This window comes from Oryx dammah, unplaced genomic scaffold, assembly GCF_014754425.2.
Source record: "Oryx dammah isolate SB20612 unplaced genomic scaffold, SCBI_Odam_1.1 HiC_scaffold_17, whole genome shotgun sequence".
NCBI classification, from domain to species: Eukaryota; Metazoa; Chordata; class Mammalia; order Artiodactyla; family Bovidae; genus Oryx; species Oryx dammah.
In genome coordinates, this window is record NW_024070201.1 from 30615047 (window position 1) to 30637243 (window position 22197).

Here is a 22197-nt window from a genome sequence, read left to right on the forward strand (position 1 = left end):
TTTGGCCACGCCGGGTCTTAGTTGTGGCACGGAGGATCTTTAGTTGTGGCATGTGGGATCTAGTTTCCTGGCATGGATTGAACCCAGGCCCCCTTCCTTGGGAGCACAGAGTCTTAACCACCAGACCACCAGGAAAGTCCCCTGGCCGTGTTTTAGTGGAGAGGAATGAGGGGATCTGGGAAAGACACTGAAAGATAAAGAAGAGCAGGGAAGCGTGGTGAGACAGAGAGGTGGGCGGGTTGGGGGGCCTCCCAGCACAAGACTCCACACATCTGAGTCCGAGGGAAAGAGGTGGGGCACAAGATTGAGGGGTTCACTGAGAGAGGCCTCGGCTTAGCGAGCCGGTGGGCTGAAAGTGAGGAGTTGAGAATAGGCAGCGGCTATACATGAAGGTCCATGTTCTGGCCTGAATTGTATACCCCCCTCAAATTCTTATGTTAACACCCCAATACTCAGTACTTCAGGGTGTGACTATATTTGGACATAGGGTCCTTACAGAGGTGTTAGTTTCTCAGTCTTGTCCAACTCTTTGTGACCCCATGGACTGTAGCCCGAGAGGCTCCTCTGTCCAAGGGATTATCCAGGCAAGAATATTAGAGTGGATTGCCATTCCCTTCTCCAGGGAATCTTCAAAAGTGAGGTCCTATGGGTGGGGCCCAAGCTGACATGACTGATGCCCTTTTAAGTAGAGTTTAAGACACAGACTCCAGACTCGTGCAGTGAAAAGACCAAGTGAATATGTAAGGAGAAGACGACCATCTGCAAGCCAAGGAGAGAGGCCTCAAAAGGAAACCAAACCTGCTGACACCTTGATCTTGAACTTCTAGCTTCCAGAACTGGGGGAAAAATCAAGTTCTACTGTTTCTGCCCCGTCTGTGGTGCCATCCAAGAAACAGATAGTCTGTAGTGTGAGAGGACAAGGGCGATGGTGCCGTGTTGTCCCCCCCGTGAGGGGCAGGGTGTGAGTTTGTGGTGGGAGCAGCCTGCACAGTGGTGCCATTGCCCCCAGCCAGAGGGATGAGTGAGGCCAACGAGGGCGAAACAAAGGGTGCTGGGAGGACACGGGGAGTGAGATGTACCCGATGAGTGATGGTGGAGGTGGGCCGGGGCCCCTGGGGACAAGCAGCCCGCTGCCTGGCTCTGGAGCAAAGTCAGCTGGTTCCCTGGAGGCTCACAAGTCCTCCTCTTCTTGCTAGTACTTGGCTTTAACGGATGTAGGCGTGTTATAGATATTGCCTATAAAGACTCTCTAGTAAAATCTCTTTATTCCCACCTCAAAGAGATAAGAGTATCAAAGCTTTTTGAATTCTTCACCAGACGATCTGGAAGAACCAAGGGATTAAGGAGTCTGATTTTTCTATCTGCGGGGTCATTTGTGGGCTGCTGAGAAGTTGTGGAGGGAGGACAAGCCCCGTTCTGATGGACACAGGTGAGCAGAGAGCAGGAGAGCCCTAGTCCCAGGGAAGAGGGCTCTGCATGGGTCCTCCGTCCTGGAAGCCCTGGCATAGGAGCTGTGTCCAGTCCATACCTCGTCTAATGCCTACTGCTCCCAGCCCAATGTCTGCTCCTGGCTGTAGGGCATGAAAAAACAGTGGCCTTGGATTATTTATTCACTCAGTACCATTCATTAAGGACTCCATGCATGTGTGAGTCTGGAATTGCACAGTTGCAGAGATGAATCAAGCATGGCCTTCACCCTCAGGGAGCCAACCGTCTAGAAGAGAAAAGATGGACAAATAGGCATGATACATAATAGAAAGTCAGAAGTGGTTACTCTCTGAGGAAAGGTACAGAGAAGTTTCTGTGGGAGTTCTAAGAAGAGGGGATTGATATGAGATGGGGAATCTGGGGAGTTTCAAAAGAAGGAAGGATAGCTCTGGGCTTTTCTGTTTTTAGTTCTGGGCTTTTAAAGCACAAGCTTGATGAGGAAGCTCACAGATAGAAATGGAAAGATAAATACCCCTCCAAGGTAGTGTGTGGAAATCCAAGGAGAGCAGCAGGCTGGGGAGTCAGGAGAGACTCATTTTTCTTTTAAAAAATTAATTTATGATTTGTTTCTTTTTAAAAAATACTTTTATTTGTTCGTTTATTTTTGGCTATGCTGAGTTTCTTGCTGTGAGGGCTTTTCTCTAGTTGCAGTGCACAGGATTCTCATCGCCGTGGCTCCTCTTGTTGCAAAGCACCGGCTCTAGAGCACAGACTCAATAGTTGTGGCGCACAGGCTTAGTTGCTCCTAGGCAAATGGGATCCTCGTGGACCAGGAATCGAACCCGTATCTCCTGCATTGGCAGGCAGATTCTTTACTACCAAGCCACCAGGGGAGCCCTGTTATTTATTTCTTGGCTGCACTGCATGGCATGTGGGCCTTTGGTTCCATAACCAGGGATCAGACCCGTGCCCACTGTATTGGAAGTGAGGAGTCTTAATCACTGGACCACCTGGGAAGTCCCCAGGGGAGACCTCTTGGAAGAGGTGGGTCTAGTAGGGAGAGGGGGAGTAAGGGGCAGGGCCCGTGTCAGCAGAGGCTTGGAGGAAGGACCATAACAGGCCAGCCCGGGTCCCAGCACAGAGGCACTGTCACCGTGGGAGTGGGAAGGGTGCTGCAGGTAGAAAGGTGTGGAGGATTCGATGCCATCCTAGACACTGGATTGGGACCAACCCTTCAGACCATGGGGAGGTTTAAGGGCTTTGAGAGGGTCAGAGATCATGCGCCCTCCCCTCGTGGGAGGCCACACCCACTGGGTTGAGTAGGAAAGCACTGCAGGGGGCAGCCCTGGCCCACCAGCCCACTGGGGGAGGCATCCTCTCCAGAGTGGATGTAGGCATGGGCCCGGAACATGGCGGGACACTTGGGTGCAGGTGGCAGGGCCAGGAGGCTTCCCTTTCCTTAGAACTCAGAGATGCTAGCAGAGGGTAAAGCTCTCAGTTGTGGGGAGAAAGGCTGGTGGGAATGTGACGGGTCATGGCTCCCTGTGCAGGAAGGAGTCATGTTGAGTCCATGTGGGTTTGAAGAGTCATTACACAGTCCCCATGGCTGGAAAGGGCTTCCCTGGTGGCTCAGTGGTAAGGAGTCTGCCTGCCAACACAGGAAACATGGGTTCAATTCCTGGGTCAGGAAGATCCCTTGGGGAAAAAAATGGCAACCTATTCCAGTATACTTGCCTGGGAAATCCCATGGACAGACGAGTCTGGCGGGCTACAGTCCAAAGAGTAAGACATGACTTGGCAACTAAACAACAGCAACACGGCTGGAAAGGGGGCCTGACCCCTGATTGTGTCTCCCCAATCAGCTTGGCCTTTGCTGCAGAGCCAGACCCTCCCTCCACCCGTAATCTCACCGTAGCTGCAGAGCAGTGCCCAGGGACGGAGGATATACCAGATGATGGGGCTCCTCCTTGGGTGGTGGCTGGGGACTCAGCCTCCTGGCCCAGCTGCACGGCCAGGCCTGGGGATGAAGGTCAGGAGCAGCGGCTACCAGTTCAGTCCCGAACCAGCTTCTCTCCTTCACCCCCAGGCCCCTCAGGCGACAGGTGGACAGCAAGTGTGCTGCTCGGTAACGCCTGCGGCAGACGTGTTCCTCTGCTGTCCCAGGAAGGCCTGAGCATGTACCTCATCTTGCTGCCCGCAGCCTGGGAATCTGGTTCTTGTTGTCATCCTAATTCTTCTACTCCCAGTAATACTCGACGCCAGCCAACCACCCAGTTGAGGTGGGTCCCAGTCAGAAATGAATCATTGTCTAAAACCTAAAACCTAATGAATACTGGTGCCCAGGAAGGCATGGGAGTTGGGAAGAGAGAGCTGGGTTGTGGATCTTAGTGAGCTGGTGAGAACCTGCCAGGTGCCTCTGAGGGCGGGTCCTGAGGGCCTCCTGCCAAGGGGCTCTCGTGTGCGCCTCAGCGTCCAGCCTCCATATGCCCTCTTCCCCTCCCCAGCCGTGACCCTTCTGTCTCAAAGTGTCCTGTGACCCTGTGTGAGTTCACCGTGTGGTGTCACATGGCTGGCTGGTGTCCTGCACTTCAGGGTTTATACTAACACACTGTCTATGTCAGGTTGGGCTGCCATAAGAAAACACTATAGACTGGGTGGCTTCAACAGCAGGCATTTATTTCTCAAGTTCGCAAGTCTGAGGTCAAGATTCCAGCAGGGTCAGTTCCTCATGACAGCCTGCTTCCTGGCTTGGGGGTGGGAGAAGGAGCCTTCTCTAAGGGTATTAATCATGTCAGATCAGACCCCAACCCTATAACCTCTTTTAAGTTTAATTACCTTTTAAAGATCATATCTCTAAATGCAATCACATTGAGGATTCAGGCTTTAAGAAATGAATTGGGGCGGGGGGGACCATATTTCAGTCCATAGCGCACATCTTTTTCTAAAATTGAAGTATAGTGGATTTACACTATTGTATTAATTTCTAGTGTATAGCAAAGTGATTCAGTTATATATATTGGGTTAGCCAAAAAGATTCATTCTGGCTTTTTCATAACATCTAATGGAAAGCCCAAATGAATTTTTGGCCAAAACACACACACACACACGTATATTCATTTTCAGATTATTTTCCATTTACAGTTTATTATAAGATATTGAATATAGTTCCTTGGTAGGTGCATGCTAAGTCACTTCAGTAGTGTCTGATTCTTTGGGTTCTTATGGACTGCAGCCGCCAGGCTCCTCTGTCCATGGAATTCTGCAGGCAAGAATACTGGAGTGGGGTGCCACGTCCTCCTCCAGGGGATCCTCCCGATCCAAGGATTGAACCCACCTGTCTTATGTCTCCTGTATTGTCAGGCAGGTTCTTTACCAGTAGCACCACCTGGGAAGCCCCTTATTTGTCCATTTTACAGATAGTCATTTGTATCTGCTAATCCCAAACTTCTAATTTATCCCTCCCTGCTTTGGGAGGTGATTAGGTTTCAGTGATGTCATGAAGGTGGGGCCCCTGTGATGGGATCAGTGCCCTATTCAGAGTGCCCAGAGAGCTCGTCTCCCTCTCTCTGCCATGTGAGGACATTGGGAGAAGCAGGCCCCCACTCCAGACCGTCATGCTGGTACGCTGGTCTCCTCCCCAGCCTCCAGAAATAAATGGGAAATAAATACCACTCACTCGACGGTGTTTTCTTATAGCCATGTGAGCTAAGACACACCTGCCTAGACCACTGCTTCTCAGCAGCAAATCCTCGGAAAGACAAGTTTCGTTAGAAGGAACGTGCCCTATGGTTAAAGGGGCACAGGGTCCATATGAGACCCACCTGGGATCCCCTCCCTCCTCTGTACTCACCAGCCCTGTGAATGAGGGAAGGTCGCTTGCCTTCTGTGATCTGTTTTGGGATTTTTTTCATCTCCAAATGAGAACAACATAGAAAACACACTCTCATGGAATTCTCAGAGACAATAAGTGAGACTGTGTCCACTAGGACTTACCCTAAAGTGGTCACTGGATAAATGTGTCCCTATTAGCATTAGATTCATGCCATGGACCCATGCCTCTTTCCCATGACTCATGCCTCTTTCCCAGGAAACGGCATTGCCAATTCCTGACATTTTTTTAGGTGTCTCTTTTCTATGCACTAGGTCTAGGCTAATGGTTTCTATGATATTTTTAACAGTGAAACCTTTTTTTTCCCCACATCACGTTTTTTGTGGAACTCCAATATCTAAAACTGACAGATGTGGAGGTTGTATTAATTGCAGCTGATGTGAGGCTAGAGACCTCCATGAACCCCTTCTTGAAGGAACCCAGGGGCCCTCCAAAGAACACCATTGAGAACCACTGCTCTGGGCTGCCCCACTTCCCTTCTACTCCCAGAGTCTTCTTCCTGGGACAGCACAATGTAATTGTCCAGGTTTCTTCTTCATAAATAATAATCTCATTCTGCTCTTGCTCCCCTAAGGTAACCCGGCTAGGAACTTTAGCTGTCCCTGGGCTCATCAATCGTACGTGTAAGGCCCGTTGGCCACTCTCTCTGTGCATGGACTTTGCCACTTGACTCACAGAAGTTCATTGCCGAGTTCTAGGAAGTCACCTCTGTCGCACCATGTTATTACCAACCACTGTAAACGAAGTCTAATTTGTATTGCTCAATAAGGCTATGCCTATAAATAAACCCACAAATCAGGAAAAAAAATTGCTTTGTCATATTCTGTGTCCTGGTTTTGGTTTGGAAAATGGGTCACAAGAGGGAAACCGGGGAGTTTTATACAGAAAAGACAGCACAGAACCTGGGTCTCTGCTCACACCAGCCACAGGGATTCCAGGGGCCTCACTTCAGCGAAATCTATTTGGCTTGATTCTCCGTGTTGCTCTTCTGAGGCTTCAACCTCGGCAAGATAAGCTCGATCTTTCTTTTTTTATTCTTGTAACAGCTTTATATTGAGATATAATTCATATAGCACACAACTCACCCATTTAAAGTATACAATTCAGCGGCTTTTAGTATATTCACAGGGTTGTGCAGCCATCTCCGTGATCAATTTTAGGACATTTTTGTCATATGCCCCCCTGCCCCAGAAAAAAAACAAACAAACACTGTATGCGTTAGCAGTCACTCTTCTTCCCCCTAGCCTCCCCACCACCACAACTGGGCAACAACTAGTCTACGTTCTGTCTCTGTGGGTTCACCCGTCCTGGACATTTCATATAAAGGGTGTCTTTTAACATGTGGTCTTTTGCGTCTGGTCTCTTTCACTGAGCATGTTTCCAGGGTTCATCCATGGTGTGGTATACATCAGCACTTTATTCTTTTTTATTTTCTGTCATGATACTCCATTGTAACGATATACTGCTTTTCTGTTCGTCTACTCATCAGCTGATGGATGAGTGTCCCCACTTTTTGACTATTATGAATAATGCTGCTTGGAACATTTGCATACAAGTTTCTTTATATTTAGACAGAGTAACTACTTTTATGATTTATTTTAACTTTTAAAAATTGAAGTACAGTTGATTTATAATACCGTGTTAGTTTCAGGTGTTACAGCACAGCAATTCAGTTACATATATACATATATAGTCATTTTCAGATTCCTTTTCCTCAGTACTACAAACTGCTGAGTTTAGCTCCCTGTGCTACACAGTAGGTCCTTGTTGGTTACCTATTTTATATAGTAGGGTATATATGTTAATCCCAATGCCTGAATTTATCCCTCCACCCACCCTTCTGTGTACAAGTTTTGATGTAGAGATTTTCAATTGTGGAACTTCCTCTACTGAGAGAGTGAATGATATCAATGGCTAGATTTATTGTTTTTCATGCACCAAATTCTGTGCTGAGCACTTCACACATATTATCCTTGTCATCTTCATTGTAGCCCAAAGAATAGGCTCTCTCCCCATTTTACAAGTGAGGAAACTGAGGCCCCATAGCTAACACAGGGCAGGGCTGGGATTTGAACTCAGGTTGACACATATTCTTAATACACATATACTGAATACTGCTTCCAGAAGTTGGGCAGCTGTTGGTACCATGACACTCCAATCATTCACCCTGATTAAGTCACGATGATTAAATTTCAGTGGTGTGCTACGTATATACATTGTCTTACCAAATTCTCACACCAACCCTGTGGGATTTTCTTATTGATACTATCCCTGCCCAGGGAGGAAAGAAGTTCATAGAAACTACTCCCTGGGTGACATGTCTCATCTGTGTCTGAGCATGGAGAGCCAGAGGTCAGTAGGACCTCCAGCTGCTCTTTGATACCACAGCTCTCCCTCTCAAACCTGGCCTCCTTCAACCCTGTATCACCTCGAGGACAGTTTCTCATATGCCCAGAAGTACTATTTTCAAAGCAGAGCCACCATCTGCCTTCTTTTGCACCGGAGTGCGCCTGTGTGTGCATGTAAGCGTATATCCAAGGGTATCGCTACTCCCGAACCTAGGGTCCTCGTGCAGGTAGGACCCCTGGTGGCCTACCGTGATATTGCAGGGTTCTTGAAATGGTTAGTCCCATTAGAGTTCATGCTACACCAGACTTCAAGCCTAGACCCTTAGCAGGTAGAGGACTTGCTTTTGGATAGTTTTGAGGATGGCAGGGTGGAGGTGGAAGGTGGCAGTGGGGGGGAGACTGGAGCAGAGGAGGGTAACGGTAGAGGGTACCAACTGTGTCCATGTGGTTGCCTGCCCACAGCCGCTATCTTGGATGACCCCATGGAGTGCAGCAGAGGGGAGCGGCTGTCCATCACCCTGGCCAAGAACCGCATCAACCGCGCTCCCGAGAGGCTGGGCAAGGCCAAGGTCGAAGTGGACATCTTTGAGCTTCTCAGAGACAGCGAGTACGAGACGGCAGAAACCAGTACGTAGAGCGGGCAGGGCTGCCCTCGGCTTCCCCCGCTGGCAGAGGAGGGGCTGGTGGTGTGAGCCGCGCCCGTCGGCAGACCTACGATGCAGGGACTCCCGAGAGAGGAAGAGAGACGTGCGCCCGAGGCCCTGAGGGCTTAGTCTGGACAAGATCCCAGGCTTCGTTGTAAATCACATGTAGGGTAGAGTTGAGAGAGGACATGTATTCATTCCTTCATCTTACCCACTCATTCATTCCTTCGTGTATGGATTCATTCATCTCCTGGACATTGTGTGCGCATATCCCTAAATGAAACCTTGTGTGGTACTAAGAAAGGAGAGCGCTGGCCAGCCCCAGGGAAGCAGAGCATGACACACCTGTTTCCTTCCTGTCTTGATTTCTTGTGCCAAAGGCAGTGTTGTAGGAAGAAGCTGAGACTTGGGCCGGAGTTCGGCCACTCGCTCTTGAGGATAACCTTGGACAAGTCAGTGATTCTTTTAAACCTCAGTTTCTTCATCTGTAAGATGGGAATGCTAGGCTCTACTTTGCAAGTCATTGTGAGATTTAAATGACTTGCAAAACAGGAAAGGTCTCTGTGAGTTGCAGTGCTTTTTAGACGTACGTAGTAGATCACTCCAGTCACACTAATGGAGCCCCTCCTATGTGCTGGGCACTGCTTTTAATTCTTCCAGCAACCAGAAAGTTAAGTGTTGTTATTCCAACTTTACTAAGAAACTGAGGCTCAAAGACTTTGGATAACTCGCTCAGTGCCAGAGCTAGTCAGATGCAAGTCCTAGACCCTGAACTCGCGTCATAGCCTTGCCAGTCCAGGGTCTCGCCTGTCCCACCTCCCCTGCACTTCTCCGGTGTGTTGCTGGTATTATCTAGACAGCTTAACAAGATGAGCTTCCAGGTTAGTGGGGTGATGGCTTGTAGCTTAGCTGTAGATGAACTGCTCCAGTACAGAGGGAAGGAGGGGAGCCCCTCAGCCCAGAGAAATGGTAGCCTTTGTTCCTTAAGACTCTGAAGTCCCATCTCTTCCTTTCCCATCCATATCAACCTTTAGTCACAGTCAATGGCAAAACCAAACCAAACCAAAGAACAACTCGCTTACATGGGTATGTCAGACTTGTGGTCTTCTGCATGTGGGCCCAGTGATGCTCTACTCTGGACTATTAATATTGCAGGAGAAGAAACAAACTTACATTAGCTTAAGTACAATCAATAGGATACTGTATGGATCCAAAGAGGGCAGGGAGGGAGGAAGGCAGTGGCTCTCTGTGTCGCAGCTTCTGTACTGCTCCTGCTGTATCAGTCCATGCTCTGCTCCTTCTGGCGCTTTCGTTTCCCTGGCTCAGTCATCATGTGCCATGATGGCCATCCAGTCTACAGTTTGTTTACCCATTTGGGAAACTTTTACTGAACATTAGCTCCATTTCGGGCCTAACTCGGGATATCCTGTGTTGGGCGCAATGCAGGAAACAAGGTAGATAGGGTCCCTGCCCTCAGGTGCTTACAGTCTGTCTTCAGTGTGCCGCTCCCCCCGTGCCTCTTGGTTTGGAGTTCCAAGGCAGAGGATCTCATTGGTCCAGCTTCTCTTGGCTGGTCTCACAAGCCACAGACATTGGCCAGCTGACCTGAGAACTACTTTGGGGGAGAGAGTCCACTCCTAAAAACAGAGGGCGGATTCCTATCATATGAAGCAGTTGTTGAGGCCAGTGAGATCTGTGCACACAGATTCCTCCAGAAGGAAGCTTGGGGGAACAGGTACTTGGAACCATCATTCATTTATTCACTCAGTCAGTCAATAACTATTTAGAGGGTGCCTGCTGTACTCTGTCCTAGACAGTGGGGGTTAGGCACAGATGGGAATTCCAGTTATCACAGAGGTTAAACTCTAGTACAGTGAAAGGATTCAGATTTCTCAGGATCTTCCAAAGCAAAGCAGAAATACCAGCAATGACTTCCTGTGATGCTCCTGGTCCTGTCTATACTTTGGTGTGTGTTTTTTTGTCCAGGAGGGCAGGTCTCAGACAAAAATCCAGATTTCTAGATAGTTCTCATAATCTGTTCTTTGAAAAACAAAACAGCTCCCTCTTCTTCTTTGGTTCTTCAGACTTTCCCCTGCAGAACAGAAAGCGCGGATTGCCCTCTGAGGATGGGGGTCATTAGCAGATGTAAATTTCTTCTCCCAATAACCCGGGCTTAGCAGAGTCAATACATCTAAAATATTAAACCAGAGGAATCAGGGGAATAAAGGAAAAATATCTTTAATCCGTGATACAGAGCTTTGGAGCATCTTTCTAAGGCCCTTCTTATAGGCACTAAGTATTTTACTAACAAGTGGCCCTTGGTTCAGCTTTTACATCTCACTGTATTTGAGGCATGATTACCATTTGTTAGAAAAGAGGGCTTTTGGATCTTTCTACCCCAAAGGCTTTTCATCTAAAGCCAAAACTGCGCCCCCACAGTGGATTTTAAATACCACCCAGATAGTTCACAGAAAGCTTCCAGCCCCCTGAAAGTGCTGCACTCAGTATGCCAGCAAGTTTGGAAAACTCGGCAGTGGCCACAGGACTGGAAAAGGTCCGTTTTCATTCCAATCCCAAAGAAAGGCAATGCCAAAGAATGCTCAAACTACCGCACAATTGCACTCATCTCACATGCTAGTAAAGTAATGCTCAAAATTCTCCAAGCCAGGCTTCACCAGTACATGAACCGTGAACTCCCTGATGTTCAAGCTGGTTTTAGAAAAGGCAGAGGAACCAGAGATCAAATTGCCAACATCCGCTGGATCATGGAAAAAGCAAGAGAGTTCCAGAAAAACAGCTATTTCTGCTTTATTGACTATGCCAAAGCCTTTGACTGTGTGGATCACAATAAACTGTGGGGAATTCTGAAAGAGATGGGAATACCAGACCACCTGACCTGCCTCTTGAGAAATCTGTATGCAGATCAGGAAGCAACGGTTAGAACTGGACATGGAAGAACAGACTGGTTCCAAATAGGAAAAGGAGTACGTCAAGGCTGTATATTGTCACCCTGCTTATTTAACTTATATGCAGAGTACATCATGAGAAATGCTGGGCTGGAAGAAGCACAAGCTGGAATCAAGATTGCCGGGAGAAATATTAATAACCTCAGATATGCAGATGATACCACCCTTATGGCAGAAAGTGAAGAGGAACTAAAACGCCTCTTGATGAAAGTGAAAGAGGAGAGTGAAAAAGTTGGCTTAAAGCTCAACATTCAGAAAACGAAGATCATGGCATCCGGTCCCATCACTTCATGGGAAATAGACGGGGAAACAGTGGAAACAGTGTCAGACTTTATTTTGGGGGGCTCCAAAATCACTGCAGATGGTGATTGCAGCCATGAAATTAAAAGATGCTTGCTCCTTGGAAGAAAACTTATGACCAACCTAGATAGCATATTCAAAAGCAGAGACATTACTTTGCCAACTAAGGTCCGTCTAGTCAAGGCTATGGTTTTTCCTGTGGTCATGTATGGATGTGAGAGTTGGACTGTGAAGAAGGCTGAGCGCCGAAGAATTGATGCTTTTAAACTGTGGTGTTGGAGAAGACTCTTGAGAGTCCCTTGGACTGCAAAGAGATCCAACCAGTCCATTCTGAAGGAGATCAACCCTGGGATTTCTTTGGAAGGAATGATGCTAAAGCTGAAACTCCAGTATTTTGGCCACCTCATGAGAAGAGTTGACTCATTGGAAAAGACTCTGATGCTGGGAGGGATTGGGGGCAGGAGGAGAAAGGGAGACCGAGGATGAGATGGCTGGATGGCATCACGGACTCGATGGACATGAGTCTGAGTGAACTCCGGGAGTTGGTGATGAACAGGGAGGCCTGGCGTGCTGCGATTCATGGGGTCGCAAAGAGTTGGACACGACTGAGCGACTGAACTGAACTGAGTAAGGGGAAGAGAGGATGGTGGATTAGCACTTTTAGCTGAAGCATGGTGGGGCGGGACTGGTGGTCAGTGGTGGGGCGGGGGAAGGAGTTTGGAAGGAGGCCGCATCCCAGGATGAAGGTGGAACAACAGCTCTGCTATCCCTACTTGGAGAGACCATGGGACAGTGTAGGATGATCAGACTGACCTGGCTGTGTTACCTATGAGCTGTGTGACTGTGGACAGGCTGTTTAACCATTTCGTGCCTCAGTGATAACGCCTCCTAGGGTCGTTAGGAGCACAACAGGAGACAGTGCAGGTGAGTTCATTGGCACCTACACATACCAAGGAGTTAGGAAGTGGCAGCTATGGATTTTGTTGTTGGGTTATTCTCCCCACGGGCTTCTCTGGTGGCTCAGATGGTAAAGAATCTGCCCACAATGCGTGAGACCTGGGTTCGATCCCTTGGTTGGGAAGATCCCCTGGAGAAGGAAATGGCTACCCACTCCAGCATTCTTGCCTGGAGAATTCCATGGACAGAGGGGCCTGGCAAGCTACAGTCCAGGAGAGTCACTAAACTGAACACAACTGAGCAACTAACACTTTCACTATTCTCTCCACACATCCCTTATGCCCCCGCCCCCTTGGATTTGGCTTCCTCTACCTCTTACCATCACCCTTCTCTCTCCTCTGTCTCAGAGTTCAGCCATCCCTCCCAGGCAGCCCAGTCTACCTCCCAGCCTCCTTTCACATGGCCTGTCTTAACGTCAGGTGCCTCCTGGGGCCTCGATCATAAATGAATATTCCACTCTTTTTCCCTTTTTCTGGGTTGATGCATCTGACAGTTCTGAGCCTTTGGAAGTCACGATATGCTGCCCAGAGCCAGCTACTGCTCAGTCTCCTGGTGGTGGTGCCTTCCCTGGGCTAGTGGCTGATTTGCATTGTTAATTTAAATCTATTTGAGTGGCTCTGGGGCCCTGACCAGCGCCCCCAACCTCACATCTGTCACCCTGTGCCTGGGGATGCCACTTCAAGGAGATGAAAGAGATACTAGTGATGACATTCTTGGTTGTAGAAAGCAGAGGCTCTGGGTTAAGTGAAGATGGTAGCAATCCTACAGGGTACCCTTGTGTCTGCTTTTGGCAATAGGCAAGTTTCAAAAACTGCACAAATAATAAGTCACACTTGGGGCAGGTGTGTCATTCAAGAGAAGCAATGGCAATTTCAGAATCAAAGATGATGAAGTGTAAAACTGAAGATGCTGGGGTGTGGAGTTCAGCCTTCTCATTTGATGGTTGAAAGGGAGACTGGGAGGTGGAAAGTATCACATGGAGTGTTAATCAATGACAACCTGGGTTCCCTGGAGAAGAGAATGGATGCTAACTGCAGTATTCTTGCCTGGAGAATGTCATGGACAGAAGAGCCTGGTGGGCTACAGTCCATGGGATCGCAGAGTCGGACACAACTGAGTGACTAACACTTTTACTCACTCGGACACTGGAAAGATATAAGTAGCAAACCACCTCGCTTCTATCTGGTTCACATAGATTTTCATGCAGTGAGTTTATCTAAAGTGAAGGTCACCTATAAAGCTCCCTTAGACCCACGTCTGATCCCCTCCACCTCTCTGCCTGGTCACCATCATTGCCTCGGGCTTCTTGATGTTTGATTTCCCGGCTCCCTCTGTGTGGCCCACAGATCTGAAATAAGAGGGCTGGACAAGACCTATCAGGTCACCTGCTGGCCCGCCTGTCCCTTCCCTCCTTCCTCCCGTATCTTATCTCCATCTCGGCCTTTCTTATGCAGGCAGCTCCCACAGGCCTCGCCCTCCCCTGTTCCTATAGATCCCTGTGTCTCCTGTGGCGAACATATTAGAGCTTAACTAAGTGCCATCCCCTTATCACCCAGACACCCGGGGGCACCGTGCCTGCCACTGTCAGAGTCAGTTTGAGGTTTAATTTACTGCAGAGCTGAAAGCAGGAGGCTTCCTGTCAGCCCCTCGCCTCTGCCTGGGTTTGTCCCTGTGAGGCCAAGCATGCTATCAGCTGTCCACTCCGTTTCCCCTGGAAACCCAGAGGTGCCTGGTTCTCAGGCCCCGCGAGGCCCCAGTGATGGGCAGAGAGCGTGAGGTTCCGGCTGCCTGGCTGCCCCTACTGCACAGGCTTCTGAGCTTCTCAAAGGCTCCACGTGCATGACCTCCAGCGACCCAGAGCTGTTTCTAGTAAGTGAGGGCTGATGCCGAGCAGGGCCCTGTGGGGCTCCTGGGCACGGAAGCCTTTCTGCCCCTCATTTCTCGTAGGCAAGACTCCAGCCTCCATGACCTCTGAGTTCCAAAGTGCACAACAGTTGCTCATCAGGAGAGGAGCAGGCAGGAAACCACCTGTTGTTGTTCAGTCGCTACATCGTGTCTGACTCTTTGCGACTCCACTGGAAAAGACCCTGATGCTGGGAGAGATTGAAGGCCACAGGAGAGGGGACGATAGAGGATGAGATGGTTGGATGGCCTCACTGAGTCAATGGACATGAGTTTGAGCAAACTCTGGGAGATGGTGAAGGACAGGGAAGCCTGGTGTGCGACAGTCCATGGGGTTGCAAAGAGTCAGGCACGACCTAATGACTGAGCTGAACTGAACTGAACTCGACTGCAGCACTCCAGGCTCCTCTATCTCCCAGAGTTTTCGAAGATTCATGTCCCTCGAGTGATGGTCTCCAACCAACTCATCCTCTGCCACGCCCTTCTCCTTTTGCTCTCAATCTTTCCCAGCATCAGGGTCTTTTCCAATGCATAGACTGGACCACCTAAGACCCTGCACATACCCTAATCTTGTCAGCAACCCCACTCTTTTGAAACTTTGAAGAAGAAAGAAAAATGCAAGGCTGTTACTGCCTTGATCCTTATCGCGTACTCCTGCCTGACTGGATAACCTCTCCCTGTTACCCAGAGAGGGGGCCATAGTTATTGAGGTATTAGCCTCTGGTGCTCCCTCTTTGCCTGGCAAAGAAATAAAGGCTCTCTTTCTTCTCCTCTATAACTCTGCCCCGGTGTTTCTGTTTGGTGTTAGTGCACAGAGAGCCAAGATTTTGGCAACAGGGCTAATGTCCCTCCATCAGCTCACTAGAAAGACTCCAAGTCAGCATAAGGGAGAAGGTGAGAAGCCAGAAGAGAAGACATCCAAATAGCGATGTGTCATTCGACAAGTGTTCCCTGCTCCCCTTTCCTCAGCTGCCCGCATCACATATACATAATAGGGACTCAGAGACACATTGAATTACAGTGCTGAGAAATCAGGAGAAGGGGACAACGGAGGAGGAGATGGTCGGATGGCATCACCGACTCGATGGACATGAGTTTGAGCAAGCTCCAGGAGTTGGTGATGGACAGGGAAGCCTGGCGGGCTGCCGTCCATGGAGGTGCAAAGAGTCAGACACGACTGAGTGACTGAACTGAAGAAATCGCCTGGCTCAACTGCCTCCTTTTACAGGAGGGGAAACTGAGGCTCCCAGTCTTTCCCAGAGGACGGCTGAGACCACACATCTGAAAAGTGACATAAATCTCAGTAGCTCTGCCGTGGGCTTGCCAGGGAGTGGCTCAGAGAAGAGCAGAGGAAGTTCAGAAATAGGTCACCGATGGGGCTGGGTGGTCAGGTAAGGCCTCTGGGCCAGGCTTTGGAATGATTGACAGGTGAGGCAAAGGGAAGAGGGCATCCACACAGAAGGCTTAATAGTATGCTTGAGGCAGGAAAAAATGGGGTGCTTTGGGGCACAATGATAGCTGGGCCTGACTAAAACAAAGAGTGTTTGTGGGGGCTGTGGCAATGGGGACTGGAAAGCAGTGTAGAACAGTGATCAAGATCCTAATCTTGGGTTTACCACCATCACAGAATTATCACCTGAGCCTTGGACTCCCCCTTTGTAAAATGGGAATACTATGAGTTCTCACTTCACGAGGTGGCTGCAAGGACTGAGATGATGCACTTAGAACACGTAGAGCAGTGCCAGGAGTCTGGTGAACTCTTGATAAATTTCACCTATTAGTAGTATTGTCAGTAATAGAACTAGTAATGTAACCCCTCCTTCACGGGATGATTGTAAGGCTTTGGGGTCCCTGGTGCTTGCACGTGTAAAGTCCCTATAAATGGTGTTGCTGCTTCTGTGGTGATCTAGGGCTGAGGCTTTGAGTGATACATCATTGGTGACAGGAGCCAAAGACAGGTGTTTTCCTTCCAGTTTTATTGAGATATAACTGACATACTGCACTGTATAAGTTCAAGGTATACAACATAATGATGAGAAACGCTGGGCTGGAAGAAGCACAAGCTGGAATCAAGACTGCTGGGAGAAATATCAATAACCTCAGATATGCAGATGACACCACCCTTATGGCAGAAAGTGAAGAGGAACTAAAAAGCCTCTTGATGAAAGTGAAAGAGGAGAGTGAAAAAGTTGGCTTAAAGCTCAACATTCAGAAAACAAAGATCATGGCATCTGGTCCCATCACTTCATGGGAAATAGACAGGGAAACAGTGGAAACAGTGTCAGACTTTATTTTTGGGTGCTCCAAAATCACTGCAGATGGTGATTGCAGCCATAAAATTAAAAGACGCTTACTCCTTGGAAGAAAAGTTATGGCCAACCTAGACAGCATATTCAAAAGCAGAGACATTACTTTGCCAACAAAGGTCCGTCTAGTCAAGGCTATGGTTTTTCCAGTGGTCGTGTATGGATGTGGGAGGACTGTGAAGAAAGCTGAGCGCCGAAGAATTGATGCTTTTAAACTGTGGTGTTGGAGAAGACTCTTGAGAGTCCCTTGGACTGAAAGGAGATCCAACCAGTCCATTCTAAAGGAGATCAGTCCTGGGATTTCTTTGGAAGGAATGATGATGAAGCTGAAACTCTAATACTTTGGCCACCTCATGCGAAGAGTTGACTCATTGGAAAAGACTCTGATGCTGGGAGGGATTGAGGGCAGGAGGAGAAGGGGACGACCGAGGATGAGATGGCTGGATGGCATCACTGACTCGATGGACATGACTTTGGGTGAACTCTGGGAGTTGGTGATGGACAGGGAGGCCTGGCGTGCTGCGATTCATGGGGTTGCAAAGAGTTGGACATGACTGAGCGACTGAACTGAACTGAACATATCATGAAATGGTTATCACAGTAAAGTTAGTGAATATCCATCATCTCACATAGATACAAAATTGAAGAAATAGAAAAAAAGTTTTCCTTGTGATGAGAACTCTTAGGATTTACTTTCTTGACTTTCATATAGAACATATAGCAGTGTTAATTATACTAATCATGTACTTTGCCTGCCTAGTTTTTTTTTATAACTAGAAGTTTGTACATTTTGACAGTCTTCATCTAATTCCCCCTCCGAGCACTGCCCACCTCTGGTGAGCACAAATCTAATTTCTTTCCTATGAGCCGGTTTGTTTGTGTTTGAAAGATAATTGACCTGCAACACTGTTGTTTGCTGCTGTGTATCACAGTGATTTGATATTTCTATGTATTACAAAATGATCGCCATGATAAGTCTAGTTACCATCTGTCACCATACAAAGATGTTGCATTATTATTGACTATATTCCCCATGTTGTTCATTTCATCCCTGTGACAGCCAGTGGCAGTTTTGAGATCTCAGATACTCTGGGTCACTCTGACCAGGGAGGTATCCATCCTGGGGCATGAAGGTGCAGAGACCTGGCACTCCACCCTCCCATTTCCCCGCTCGGCTTGGAAGTCTGCAAGGCCACCCTTTTAGGTCCTGGTCCATTCACAGGGCTGAGAGTGGACCGTGCTCTGGAGCCTCTGGCACAAGGAGGAGACAGATGGTCCTTGGTGCTGATGGAGGCGGCTGTTTGCCTCGCTCGGACGGTCGGGGCTCTGCTCTGGGCTCAGTGCACGGCATGACCGGGCACACAGAGACGCCTTGCCCTACCACTCCACTCGGGCTTCAGCGCCCTAAAGTGTTTTTACGTGAGCTCTCCCGGCCTCTGCTCCACGTTGCTCTCAGCTCCCCATGGCCCTGATAATTTATCACAGGAGCTCCGAGAGCACCGTACTGTAAGTGACGAGGCCCCAGTTTTCTCGTCGCCACCCAGGAGGCTACCCCTTCCCTGGAGGGCTTGAAGTTAGTGAGCCTGTGAGTAACTACTCTGGACCATATGCATCACAGCCAGACCCTTCCCCTTCCTGTGAAGACTCAGAGACGATTAAGTTCCCATAAGCTCCTCCGGTCCAGCCCAGGTGTCTAAGGCTTCACATCCAAGCCTGAGTTGGTGTCTGCAGGGGAGGAAATTTCCCCTTCTTACAGCACCCCATCGTGGTGTTTTATTCCTGCAGCTGCTCTGTCAGTTGCCTTCCAACTCCTCTGCTGGCTGGGAAACTTGGTTGCCATGGCAACATCACTCACATCTCCAGTGCTCCCTGGGAGGCAGAAGGAGAGTGCCCCTCCCTCCCTTCCATCCCTCAGACTGCTCAGAGATCCTCACGGGATGACCAGGGCCTGCAGCATTGGGGTTCAGGAAGTTTTAGAGCCGAGGTCCTCTATAACTAATTTTCATTTCTACCAAGCAGGCATCCTTCATAGGGAATGAAAGAACAATTCCCAGGTCCCAGGAATTCCCCAGGCCCCAGCTGCTGGGAAGATGATAATTCACTTTCATTGCACTCATTTTGGATCATTTCAATTCAGTTGAGCAAGCATCTATTGAGTAATTCCTTTTTGCCAGGACTGAATAGCTGTGACCCCTACCTTCAAGGAGTTTCAGATGCAGTGGGAAATGGGAGAGGGACACTCACAAAGGCACAGGTCCCCAAACCCTTGAGACCAGATGTGTTTAGATTTCAGAATTTTTCAGATACTATAAAGGTCATGTCCTGCTTATACTATACATTAAATAGCATTTCAGATGGGGCTTGGAGCTGAACCCCACTCTCAAAATCAAATGCATACTTACATTCAGATAGTCACGTCTTATAAATATCTTCTTCACATCTATCTATTTAGATCAGATTTTGCCACTAAATGAGTTTGATGATACCATCCACTGTAAGAGCTTTTGGGATTTTGAAATTGAGAATAAAGGATTGTGACTTTCTCTAATAATTTTTTTTAGGAGAAGCTTCTTCGTATTGGGGTTTACCTGGTGGCTCAGACAGTAAAAGCATTTGCCTGCAATGCGGGAGACCCGGGTTTGATCCCTGGGTCAGGAAGATCCCTTGGAGAAGGAAATGGCAACCCACGCCAGTACTCTGGCCTGGAAAATTCCATGGATGGAGGAGCCTGGTGGGCTACAGTCCATGGGGTCACAAAGAGTCAGACACGACTGAGCGACTTCACTTTCACTTTTCTCTGTATTGAGACCTGGTGAAAAAACCTAGCTTGGGGCAGAAGCAGGCCAGGAATTCAGAGAACAGGGAAACTGATCTTTCCAGCATAGAGCTGACTCAGAACCACAGTGGGATGTGAGTATCGAGAGGGAGTGGTGCTTCCTTGCCTATGGGCAAGAGCTGAGCTGGGCGCTGGAGGATCAATTGGAGTTTTCCAGACAGAAGGGCAAGAGAAGACACAGACCTTGGTAGTTTACGGTGCTAAAGTACTCCTTCTCAGAAAAGTGTTTTTTAACGAATAGAACTGCATAGATAGGATGAGGAGGGAAACCAACTATATGGAAATGAGACAGGGAAGGGGCAGGGCACCTTTAAAAGAATGGCATAGCCCGAGGACACTAGGTAAACTGATTAGAATGAACTAGATTTAAGATGGCAGAGGAGCCGCCTTCCACTTGACCTTGAGCCTCAGTATATGCTTATTGTAACATTCGGAAGCTAATTTACACACCCCAGGCACCATGATGGTTCCAAGGACAACTACAAAAGGTCAAAAAGTGGGCAGTGGTCCAATTTCCGAAAATCCCCACCGCTTCCCTAATCCCATCCCTTCCCCCAAATCGGTCTTCCTCAATGGCTACACAGGAGATGTAGGAGGTGTAAGTGCCATCCCTGGGTCAGGAAGAAACCCTGGAAAAGGAAAGGGCCACCACTCCAGTGTGTTTGTCGGGAAAATCCCATGGACAAAGGAGCCTGGTGGCTACATTCAGCAGGGCTGCAGAGTCGGGAGCGACTGACCACCCAGGCGCCCCCCAAATAGCTGGGATGCTCCTCCCACTCGTTAGCCTCTGAAATTACCCTCCCTGATAAAGACTGACCGCCCCTTACCCTGGAGCCTCTCTTGCCTCCTGAGATGGCCCACACTCTGCCTGTTTCCTCTGTGAGTAAAACTTTCACTTTACTGTGGTTTGCTCTTGGATTCTCTCCTGTGCAAAGGCAGGAACCCACACTTGGCAGCTGTCCCAGGGTCTCTGACATGACCTGGAATGTGATCCATGCTTCTGAGCTCCACTCTCTTTCCTGTGACAGACATGCAATTAAAATATTTTGATAGTGATATATAAAAATACACATTTCTTTATTAATGTACTCAATAGCCAGACCTAGGATCAGGCCTAACTACTAGTATAATTTCGAAGTAATTATGAATAGGAATGGTATTTCAAAATCTCTGCAATACTATAATATGATCTGAAAACACTTGTGATGTCTATCAATGACAGAGTCACAGTTACTGTTAATATACTGTGGTTTATGGCCTCTATTCCACATTGAAGGGGATGCTAAATTTCAGTTAGGGGTTAGAGAAAATAATGCCATTTTTCTTCCACCAAATGTTCACAGACCACTGACTTCTGCCCATAGATCTCAGGCAGCAGGGTTAAGACTGCTGGTCTAGTTAGAGAGAACAGCTTGGAACAGGCTCAGGTAAGAAATTGCAGAGTGTGAACCAGGTGAGCTTGTGTGAAATGAGAGGGGACGTGATGGGAGAAAGGGCTAGAAGGGTCATATCTTGAGGAGATCAGACCCGTCTGGATTTTACTGGTTCATTGGAAGACATTTTTTGATAATGAAATTTTATTTTTTATAACGATGTGTTATGAAAGGGATACATGCCCATTTATATTAGAAAGTAGAGAGAAGGAAAAAAGAGCATCAGGTAGTGTTCCCCTGGTCAAGGCAATCTCTACTGCGATCTTGGTTAATCACTCATGGCCGAGGGAGGTGGTGTGGTACGGTGGTTAGGGAACCGACCCTGCAGTCAGGGGTTGGGGGTTTGAATCCTGACTCTGCCCTTTAACTTTTCTGTTTTCTTATCTGTAAAATGAAGGTGAGATGATAGTATCTCTCTCATCAAGTTGTTTCCAGAATTAAGTAAGTCAATTTATATAAAGTGCTTAGAATGGGCCATAATTAGCACTTAATAAATATGGGCTTTAATAACCTCTTCTTCCAATCACTCCACAGTGCCTGCCTATTTTCTGTATTTGCTTACTTGTAACCTTCATATAGATACACATATAATTTTATATCCTGCTTCTTTCTCTTAATATTATTACATAAATATTTTTAATACTATTATAAACTCTTCATAAGCATTGTAAATGCCTAAGTAATATTCCACTTGGGTATATGACCCATACTTTAGATAACTATTTCCTTATGATGGGACATTTTGTTTATTTCCCATTTTCTATGGTAAGAGTTGAGTGGGCTTCAGTGTGGTTCAGTGGCTGTTTATTGAGCACATAACTCTTGAGTCCCGCCCTGCTCTGTGTGGAGGGCGCAGAAATGAATAAGGCAAGCTTTCTGGTCTGCAGGAGCACACAGACACACGTTTAGGTTATAATTGGCCTCATGTAGAGAGCAGATTGGATATGAAGAATCCAGAGAAAGCCTGTAGGAGGCAGATAGTAAAGGGGCTGATGGAGCTGATAGTGGCAGTGAGAAGGAGAGGATGGCGGGGGATGACCAGGTCAAATGGTCAGAACCTGGCTGCTGGCTGGTGTAGCCCGTGAGTAGATTCAGTGGGAGAAGGCAAGGAAGAGTCAAAGAGACCACGGTTTGAACTTCAGGAGCTAACGTGGGGGAGGTGAAGGGATGGTAAAATGAAGTGGCTGG

At 48.1% G+C, this 22197-nt stretch overlaps 1 protein-coding gene across 1 annotated transcript in view; it reads left to right on the forward strand.

Moving 5' to 3' along the window:
* The window catches only part of GRIK4 (glutamate ionotropic receptor kainate type subunit 4), a 349453-nt gene that overhangs the window by 137835 nt on the left and 189421 nt on the right, over positions 1-22197 (forward strand). The window contains exons 2-3 of the mRNA XM_040257795.1: positions 3291-3553; positions 8128-8292. Of these exons, the coding sequence (XP_040113729.1) occupies positions 3291-3553; positions 8128-8292 (428 nt within the window). The remainder of the gene's footprint in view (positions 1-3290; positions 3554-8127; positions 8293-22197) is intronic.